This window comes from Arachis duranensis, chromosome 2 (genome assembly GCF_000817695.3).
Source record: "Arachis duranensis cultivar V14167 chromosome 2, aradu.V14167.gnm2.J7QH, whole genome shotgun sequence".
NCBI classification, from domain to species: Eukaryota; Viridiplantae; Streptophyta; class Magnoliopsida; order Fabales; family Fabaceae; genus Arachis; species Arachis duranensis.
The window spans coordinates 71,892,796-71,903,444 of NC_029773.3; the positions used below are offsets into that span (position 1 = coordinate 71,892,796).

At 32.8% G+C, this 10,649-nt stretch overlaps 1 protein-coding gene across 4 annotated transcripts; it reads left to right on the forward strand.

Annotated features, from left to right (window-relative positions):
- The first annotated feature begins 4,461 nt into the window (after positions 1-4,461).
- LOC110277888 (uncharacterized) lies at positions 4,462-8,494 on the forward strand. Of its 4 annotated transcripts, none has more exons than XM_052257015.1 (3): positions 4,462-5,283; positions 5,404-5,550; positions 7,044-8,494. In XM_052257015.1, the coding sequence occupies exon 1, from the start codon at positions 4,572-4,574 to the stop codon at positions 5,223-5,225; it is 654 nt and encodes a 217-aa protein (XP_052112975.1). In that variant the 5' UTR covers positions 4,462-4,571; the 3' UTR covers positions 5,226-5,283; positions 5,404-5,550; positions 7,044-8,494. The 4 variants fall into 4 exon arrangements, with proteins under 4 accessions (XP_052112975.1, XP_052112974.1, XP_052112976.1 ...); XM_052257014.1 differs by having other exon boundaries at positions 7,058-8,494; XM_052257016.1 differs by having other exon boundaries at positions 4,462-5,058; positions 5,154-5,283; positions 5,404-8,493.
- Positions 8,495-10,649: the final 2,155 nt, after the last annotated feature.

A 10,649-nucleotide genomic window follows, 5' to 3' on the forward strand; every position in this document is an offset into this window, starting at 1 on the left:
AGGTGACGATGGTGCTGCTCCATGTGACACCAAACTATTGCGTCACCGTCGGAGCTCCCTGTTGCCGTCTTCTCGCTGGATGGCATTACCGGAGTAGCAGCTACTTCGTTCTGTGGTTCTTTTTTGGTACAGTGTATAGCTCTCGCCTTAAAACCCTTACTGTTGTTATTCTGTTATAAGTTATTTTGATTTTTGTGACATTAATATCTTAGGATTGAGCTACTATTCTTGCATGCTGTGTTTAATGGTTGTGGCTACTACGAGGATGGTTGGATTCGATGTTGCTGCTATTAAATAAGGATAAAAATTGAGTTTATCGCGTAGTTGAGTTTATAAATTGATATTGATGCAAAAAATACATTTTTGTGATTATTTGAGTCTTATGAATTAAACTGAGTTATTTTGGATGAATATGATTGTTTACCTGATTGATTTATTGATTGATTAAGAAAGCTGAAAATTTTGATTTTTAATTGATTATGTTTAGTTGATTGTAGTTGAAGTGATTGTTTGATAATACTGTATTAGTTGTGGAACTGAAATATGATGAAGTAATTGATGATGTTAGGGTCTAATGGTTACACTTTTTTTTTTATATTGGTCTCTTGATTTTTTTGGAGGCGCTGAGAATCATGAATTGCTTGATTGAGTTGTATCGATTGTTAAATTAAATTATGATGGTATGATTATCGAGATTTTGAGCTTATTTTTGTGTGTTGAGAAAAGGGTTGGGAAATATTGGTTTGCTTGGAACCCTTGAAGGGTGGCAAAACATAAGTTTTAGAGGATATGCTGCCGAAATTTTTATAAGCATTACGTGAAATTGAATAATAAGACTTAATTTATTTTGGGGTTTGATTAATTATTAAAAGGATTATGTTTTGGGACGCTTTAAGCACAAAATAAAGTAACAAAAATGAGTATTTAAGAATAAACGATTTTTGAGTCTTTGAAAAAAAGTTTTGAGTTTGAAAAGAAGTTGAAGTTGGTTAATTTGTTTGAAAGCATTCTGTTTTGAGAAGTTTTAGAGGAGTTAAAGTATTTGAATTTGATTTGGTTAAAATGGAAAAGATTTCGAGACTTTTGAGAATGTCTTAAACTTAAAAGTGAAGCTGAAAATTATTTTAGGGAACTTGGTTAAATTGAAAGCGAGTTTATTTGATTGGTTCTAATTAAAGAGTTATGATTTAAGAATTTTAATGAATTTGAAGTAATGAGATTGATTATTCAAGGTTAAACAGAAATGAGTTCTACGATTTTGTTAAGTTGAGAAATAATTATTATAATTAATGTTGTGGGTAGATATGATGAATTTAATAAGTCATTCCCCGATAGAGACTTGTTGTGTAGAGGGTAGATATGATGAATTATGAAATTGGTTGAGACTGTGGTTATGAGTGAACATGATTTTAAATTATGATTATGATTATTCTAATTGAAAATTGATTAATGATTATTGATTAATTACCTAGGTAAGATGCAAGGGTTGTGGCTTTATCCCACTTACTCTGGATTGAGATTTGAAACACTTGAGTAAGATGCAAGGGTTATGACTTTGTCCCACTTGCTCCAAGTTGAAATTTGAAACACTTAAGTAAGATGCATGGGTTGGGACGGTTGAAATTTAGAACACCTGGGTAACACGCAAGGGTTGTGGCTTTGTCCCATTTGCTCTTGGTTGGAAGTTGAAACACTGGGTAAGACGCAAGGGTTGTGGCTTTGTCCTACTTGCTCCGAGTTGAGATTTGAAGCACCTAGGCAAGAAGCAAGGGTTGTGGCTTGTCCCATGATGCCGATTTTACAGTCCACAAAATACTGACAAGTGCACCGAGTCATATCAAGTAATACCTCAGGTAAGTAAAGGTCGATCCCACGAGGATTAATGGATCAAGCAAACAATGGTCAATTAACTATTCTAGTCAGACAATCAAAAATAAGGATTTTCAAAAAAAATGCATAAAGAGACAATAAATCGAGTAAAAACAAATTGTAAGTGATTGAGGAAGAAATATGATTCAAAAAGAGTTAAGGTTTTAAAGATATTGAAACTTTTGGAAAAACATTTTTCACTTTTAACCTTGATTAAACAATGATATTTCTATGGCAAATCATAAGTAATTAAACTCCAATCATTTGGTAATTTAATTTCTTCAATCCTAATCAATTATCAATTCCTTGATTAATTAATTATGACAAGAGGTAAAGAACGTTCACTGATTTAAAAATCACACAATTCTCAAGATCCAAACTTGATTGATTCGATGTCACCTATCAGGTCCAAATTCAAAACTTAAAAATCATGAGAAGAAGTTTTCAAACTTAATTCAATTAATTACTTTTCCAAGTTCTTAACAGAATTTAAATAAGAAGAGAATTGTTTTTCAACACATTCAAATTTTTGGTATGAAAAACGAAAACTTTTTCTTAAAAAAATATCAATGCATAAATTAAAATAGAAAAGTTATAACATTAATTCATAGGCCTAACCTTAACCAAGGAGATTAGTGGCTCATACTTGAGAAAACAAAATCAAAGAATGAAAAAAACTGCAAGGGTTCCAGGGCCTTTCAAAGTGTTTTTAGGGCCCTTATATACTAAAGAGAAACTAAACCTAATTACTAAATTCAAACTTAAATTCAAAAATAAGATAAATCAAATCTAATCTTTTGCATTAAATCATCAGCTTTGTATCTTTTCTTCAAGGCTTTAGTGGTCCCAAATTACATTCTGAATGGACTTGGAGTGGCAAAAAGGATTGATTGTGAAGTTTGGGCCAAGTGGCATGCTTTTCATATGAAATACCATGCTTTTCTTATGCATCGCCACGCTTTGTATGAAGGAGTGATACGCTTTCCTAGGCTGGTCTTTGTTGGCGTGCAACACCACTCTTGGGCGTGTGGCATGCCTAGCTTTCTCCATTGGCGTGTGGCACGCCATGTGTGGCGTTAAACGACCATTCTCTTGGTCCCTAGAATTCAAAATGGGGGTTTCTGAAATAACCTTTTGGAAACTTGGCCCTGTGTGTAATGCCAGGCTTTGGCTTATGGCACACCAATCAATCAAACATGGTCCTGGGAGGCTAAGCATGGCGTGCGACACGCCCATAACATGGCGTTACACGCTCGTTTATATTGCTTCAAGGGAGACCATCGAAGGCGTGTGGAGACTCAACACTAGTTCTTTTGTGGCGTGTGACACGCCCACAGCCCACTATTCACTGACTTCTGCGTACGCACACATGCATGTTTTTCCACTTGAGCGTACTTCTTTTGGCATCAAAGAATGGTGAGTCTCACCCTCAGCCTCAACGTCCACCATAAACTATTATATATTGTTGAAAAGCTCTGAAAGTAAACTTTCTAACGACGCTGAAAGTGCGTCATTTGGACTCCAATAGCTCAAGATATCTTCAATTTAGCATGCAGAGGTCAAGACTAGGCATGTGCACCGAAGGCGTGTGACATGCCACTTCCTTGGCATTCAAAACGCCCACTGTTCATGGGGTTGTGCATACGCACAGGTGTGTGTGTGCTTAAGTACATGTCTTCAATCTTCCATCTTTTGTGCATACGCATGAGTGCATGCGTACGCACAATGTTTTGCACATATACCATAAACTATTATATATTGTTGGAAAGCTTTGGATGTTAGTTTTCTAACGTTGCTAGAAGCACTTCATTTGAACCTCTATAGCTCAAGTTATCCTTATTAGAGTGTGAAGAGGTCAGAGTTGACAGCATCCATGAACTCTCTTTGCACTTGCCTTTAATGCTTGATTCCCTTTGCTTGCTTTGATTCTCTTTTGCTTATGCTTTGATTCTCTTTTGCTATCATTCACCTATAATTATCAAGAAGTCAAAGTACTCAAAGTACTAATAGAATATCATAATAAAGCATGTAAGACCCAGAAATTTTAGAAAATCTTATTAAGAGCTAATTTTGATTTATTTATTCATTAGGTACTTTAATCTCAGAAATTATTTTATTAAAGATAATTAAAATAAATTTTGATTAATTGAGTTTAAAATAATTTAAGATTTTATCTGAATTTATAATTATTGAATTATTTTCTATATTTAAATTATAAAGTTTAGCTAATGGAAAATAATAAAAATTTTATATGATTTGATTTAAATAATTTAGATCCTAGAATTTAATACTTTAATTCTTATAAACAAAGAAAATTAATTATATTATCTTATATTTTAAAATAGAATATTTAATTAAAAACTAATTAACAATTTGATAATTAAATAATATTTTTAAAATAATTTTAAAGAATTAATTTAGAATTTAATTTAATATAATATCTCTTAATTTTATTAAAATTAAACAAAACTCCAATTTGCCCCAAATCAAATCCCAAAATTCCCAATCAGAAACCCTAATTTACTATCCTACCTCTAACCTAACCTAACCTAACCCCACCTCGCCGTCACTCCACGCCGCCACTCCCTTAACCCAACCCCATCCCCTTCAGAAAGAAAAAAAAAAGAAAGAAACAAGAAAAAAGAAAAGGGGAAGAAACGCAGAACAGAGAGGGAAGAAGAGAGGGAAAATCGTGCCGCCACATGCCACTGCGTCGTCATCATGCCGCCGCCATGGTTCTGAGGAGCTGCTACGCGAGGAGCTCTAGTTCGTTCACGAGTTACTGTCATGCACGAGAAGAGGAGAGAGATCGGGCAGAGAGAGACGTGAGGAGGAAGAAGGGATTCACGCTGCCAACTGTGCCGCCATCGCCGCGGGAGGGTCGCCGTCGTTGTGCTCGCCATCGTCGTCCTCGACGCGCCGTCGTCGAGCCCACTAAGCAAAAGTCTATCGCCGCCATTCACGCCACTATCGCCGTCCGAGAAGCTTCCATGGCAGTTGCCATCGAGTTCACAAGTGAGAGGAGAAAGTTGCAGGTGAGAGTGAAAGGTGTTACGCCGCCGTTCTTGACTGCGCAGCCATCGCCACACCTTGTCGTCGCCAGAGTTGCCACCGCCGCGTGCCACTGCGGCTTCTCACCGCTAAGGAGAAGCCTTGCCTATGTTGCTGCCTTCCGGGCCAGATTCACCGGTAACCCTGTTTCTGCTTTCCTGAACCCTGTTCCACTCCTATTCTGTTCTACTGTTTTGATTATTGTTGGTGTCTCTGCTGCCTTAATCACTCAGATTAACAATACCGCCGCCACTGGCTTGCCATTTCTGCTCGGCTATGCCCTTATCTACCGTTCTAATTGTTGAAAGGAAATGTTGTCGAAGCTATAGTTTCTCCATTCCCCATTCTCTTGTTTCTTTTCTGGTAAGACAAATTCTGTTGTACTTTATCTTGCCATAATGCTCCATTTCAATTCTATTTTATTAGTGCGTAATGTTCCTCTTTGCCTTGCTTGGTTGTGTTTATTCTGTCTGCTACCTAAAGCTGCTGTGTCTGCGGTTATTACTTTTGCTTGCCATTCTTCTCCGCTAGCAGAGGGTGCTTAGAATGCAAATCATGACGTAGCTGCTACAGAATAAGGTTAAAAGAGGGTTTGTCGCGTTAAAATCGCTGCGGGTTTGATTCTTTGAGGTAGGGGTTTTTTCTTAAAATCTATTTTACATTACAGAGATGTTATAAATAGATATTAATGTGAGAAACATATGTCTGTGATTATGATTGTCTTATAAATGTGGTTGTTTTCTAGACTGAATGACTGATTGCTTGATTGCTTGAGTAGTTTGTGATTGCTGAAAAGAAATTAGTTTGAAAGGTTATTTAGTTGCTTATTATGAAAAATGGCTTTCTTGGTTTTGAAGCTATTTTTGATAATGTAAATGAATCGGCTTTGGAAATGATTTGGAATATGAAACTGAATTAATTATGGAAACGGTTTAATTTTGAGTTAGTCTGACTTTATAAATGACTTTATAAATGATAGTATTTGAGCTGGTTTGATTTTAAAAAGAGATTTATTATTAGCACTGATTCGCTTTGAAAACAATTTGATATTGGAACTGGTTGAATTTTGGAAGTGAATGAGATTCGGAAATGGTTGAGAAAAGGTTTGAGAAATGTTTGGATGGGACCCGAAAAGTGTGGCACAATCCGAGTTTTAGAGGAGATGCTGCCGAAATTTTATAAAACTAGAAGTTTCATTTGAAGTAGTTATTTTTAAAGGTTTAATTTTAAGTATTATTATGTTTTAAGATTACTTTATTTATCAAAGGAGAAGTTATGTTTTGGATTGAAAATTGTTAGTGAACGGAATGGAAAGAAGGATGATGAGGATTTCTTTGAAATATAGTTTTTGAATAAATTTGAAAATGGGATTTGGATTGATGAATGATTATGATGTTGAGAATGTTGAGATATGAACTTTGAATTATTCACATGGCTTATGAATTTGAATTATCTGAGATACGAGGTTCCCTGGATAAAGTACCATGGCTTACCACCACGTGTACCAGGTTGAAAGCTCGATACTTTGTTGACCCTACGACGTAAGTGTGACCGGGCACTATATAAATTCCCGGGAATGTTACATCCATTGAGAAATATTGTTTATTTAAGAAAAAGCTATGCATAGAATCTTGGGGATGCACGTCGGGGAAAGTCTAAGGACAATTCAGACTTGTCGGGTTGGCTGGATAACCGACAGATAAACCTCATCAGCCATAGGACAGGCATACATCATATGCATTTGTATGCTTTGTTTGGGTTTGAACTTTTTTTGGTTTGCTTAATTGCTAAACTGTTCTTAACTGCTACTTAAACTATTTGCTGTAACTGCTACCTAAACTTGTACTTTCCTTGTCTGCCTTGCCTGTGTTTGCCCTGGCATGCTACACTTGAGAATGAATTTTGGTGCTGAATTAATGATTGTGTTGTTTGATTGCGTGGCTGGTTTCTAATTGAGATTTTCTTATAAGAAAGGTTTTGAACGATTTCCTATTGGTTTCTAAAAGATTCATAAGACAATGATAATTACTGAGTTTGAAAACAGTTTTCTTATTAAATATCTTCTTATGACAACTTTTAAACTCCGTGGTGAGACCATGTGGTTAGGTTCTCACCCCCTACAGCTTTACCTTTTCAGGAACCAGATGAAGAAGCATTAAGAAGAGTTATACTGTGTTTGGTTTATAAGTTGTTTTATTAATTAGATTATTTTCTTCCCTCGTCTTTGTTATTACAAGTTTTCAAGAGGGATAGGAATTGTATGTTTTATATTTATATTATATTATGAGTTATTATGTAAGGAGTCTTGTATATGAATCTATGCCTATTTATATTTTTCTTAAGATAAGGTATTTATTTCCGATTTTCAAAGAAATCAGCGATACAGTGTCGAGTCACAGGCTCCTATTTTAGTATTTAGTATGTAAAGTAGTCGTAACACTTCTTGCTATCATAGTAGTGCAGCCGGAAGCGTGACTTCTGATAGTGAGGGTGTTACAAAGCACATAGTTATCAAGCGAAAAGTCATCAATTTCACCTAAGAAACACACAAGAAAAGTACATAAGATGTTCATGCATCATCCCACTTGCTCTGGGTTAAGCAGTTAAACACCTGTTTGAGTAAGATGCAAGGATCGTGGCTTTGTTCCACTTGCTCTGGGTTAAGCGGGTAAGATGCAAGGGTTGTGATTTGGTCTCACTTGCTCTATGTTGTGGTGTTTTATATCCGGGGTAGCTACAGGATATCTATTGGGTTTGGCATTATAATCGACAAGTGAGCTCATAGTCAGTAGGACATGCATGCATCATATTACAGTTGTTTGCAATTATTTGGGTGTGCATAATTGTTTTGGTTTGCCTAATTGATATTATGTTAACATCTAATTGTACTACTTGTTATAATTATTCTCTATGTGTGATTGTTTGATTGTCTGCTTGATTGTTTGTGTTTATGACTTGTTCCCTTGTTGGTTCGGATTATAGTGGATAAGGTGACTTGTAAGTGATTTGATTATGTTTTGGGCCGAAGGCCATTGTTTGATTATGTTTGGGCCGGAGGCTGTAATTGGATAAGTTATATGCCTTGGTAAATTTGTAAAAATTGGATATACACATTGACTTGTGGTGACGTGATTGATGATTTTGGTTCTGAATGGATAATTGCATAACTTTGAATTAAAGATTGAGGTTAAGGAAATAATGAATAAGGGATTGGATGGATTTAAGAATTAGATAAATTTAAATTAGAGGTCAGGATTCATAAGACGAACAATGATCATTGCTATTAAACAGATTTTGATTATACATGTATATCCTTCTATAAATATTCTAAAACTCCTCTGGTGAAACCGTGTGGTTAGGTTATGTTCTCACCCCCTACAACCATATCTTTTTCAAGAAACGAACGAAAAAACTTATGAACAGATTTCTACGCTTTTTGGTTGTGTTTTATGGCTGTATTATCATAGATATCTTTTTCCTTGCCTTTGTTATTGATATTTACATTTTTGAAAAGAGGGATATGAGTTATGATTTTATGACATAATTTTATATATATGTACATATATTTGAATGTGAAGATAATATTGTTGTGTATATATATTTGTATGTACGTACGTGTGAATAAAATGAAAAAAAATATTTTTGGTTTTTTAAAGAAAAGTCTAATGGGTGTTACATTAAACAAATCAAACTCAAATTAAATCTTTCGACAAATGCTAACAACAAATTAAATTAAATTATAATAAAATAAATCCAGATTTTATGTCTCCCAATAAACTTGAAATGAATTCTTAGACTTCATACTGTCCCCATTTAGTTTAATGGGCCCTTGTCTTTTCTTTTTTGACAAACAATTGATGCATTTCTTGATCTATAAGTGCCGCCAAGTCACCACCGTTACTCTTGAGATAAATTCTTAGTCTCTTTAATCTCCAAAATTAACATAATGTAATTCTTCTAGTAACCAAATCTTTGAACATAACATGATAACCATTCTTTTCTTGACTTTAGAATGACAAAAATATTCTCGTAAGCACGTATCAATATGTTTGTAAAGAAAATTGTCCAATTTAAAAACGAAATAAATAATATGATGTAAAAATATAAAATTTTCAACACAAATCTATATTTTTAATTTTATATTTATCTTATCTATTTAAAAGACCCAACTATTTAATATTTTAAGTATTTTTCATATGGAGCATTCTAAGAAAAGAAAAAAAATAATAAAAAGATAAATATTCACCTTTATAAATAGTAATTTTTTTAAAAAATATTTTATTTTTTATTAACTTTTTTAAAATAAATTATACCTACTATTATTCTTTCTCTTCACACAAACACAACTTCGCAATAAAATTTTTCTTTTCATATATTTATAACATTATTTAGTTTTAGGTACGATGTATCAGGGTGTCACTGTCTATGCCGCTTCCTTTTTTTTTTTTTTGCAAACAAAACATGTCATAGAGATTACAATTTTCATGCACCCATAAATGGACACTGTTTTTGGAGAGTAGATAAATGTATTACTAATTAATTTTTAGTTCACTAGTTTTTTGAAAAAAGAATAGCAATTTTCTAAAAGTGGAGAAAATATTAAAAAAGGAAAGGTCATATTCAGATAGATGAACCGCTATTTGCTTACTTTTTAAATTCTAACCTTTGGCTCCCTTTACTTAAGATTCAATTCAAAAGCTCTACTTAGTTTTACAAATCTTATTGTAAATCAATTAAGTAGAGCCTAAGATCCCTGTAAATCTGTAAATCTGAGGAGCATGTCGTAACACAACAAAAAGATGGTCTTTGTCATTTTTCATTATTTTTAAAAGGAAAAAAAGATAAGAATGACACAATCATTAACTAGTAAATTATAGTTATTTTTAAATAATATAAAAACAACCATATTATATGTACAACAAAAAGTAATTATTAAATCAATTATTCTTATAAAATATATATTTCAATATAAAATATACATTAAAAATAATATTTGGTTTATACATGATATTTTTTATACAAAAAAGAGTATTTTTTCAAATTATTTCCTAAATAATTTTAGAACAGATACTTTGGTTTCTAATAAATTTTTATTGACTAGAATTTTTCAAAAATTATTCTCATTAGACAATTAGTCATTCTGTCACAAATCAAATTATTAATATTCATACTAAAAAAATAAGTCTTTAATAAATTTTATTATACCCCAATTAATTAAAAAATATCACTATAATAAGAAAAATTAGTTCTCTTTTAAAATAATAAATAAACTGGTTTATTAACAAAAAAAATTCTCGAAAATTTATAAAGAATAAAATTTTATTGAAAATCAAAACATATGATTTAAAATTCTTTAAAGAATAATTTAAATATTTAAACTATAAAAATTAACTCAAAAATAAAAGAAAAATAGATTTTATAAACACTATGCTCGTTTTATGAATAAATTATTAAATGGCTTTAGTAAGTCGTAATTAAACGAATCACATAACTTGCAGGTCTCCGTGTGTTAATTATTATTTGATTTTTTCGTGAACAATTATTATTTGATATGACTATATAGTTGTAACACCCTATCATACAGAGTCTTATGCTTAAGTCATAATTTACAGATGGCAAGGTATTACGATCTCTAAAAAAAATTAAAATTTAGTATATATAGTAGTGTGAATGATGATTATAACTAGGAGCCTTTGAAAAAAACGGTAAAACAAAATTGTAACTCGAAA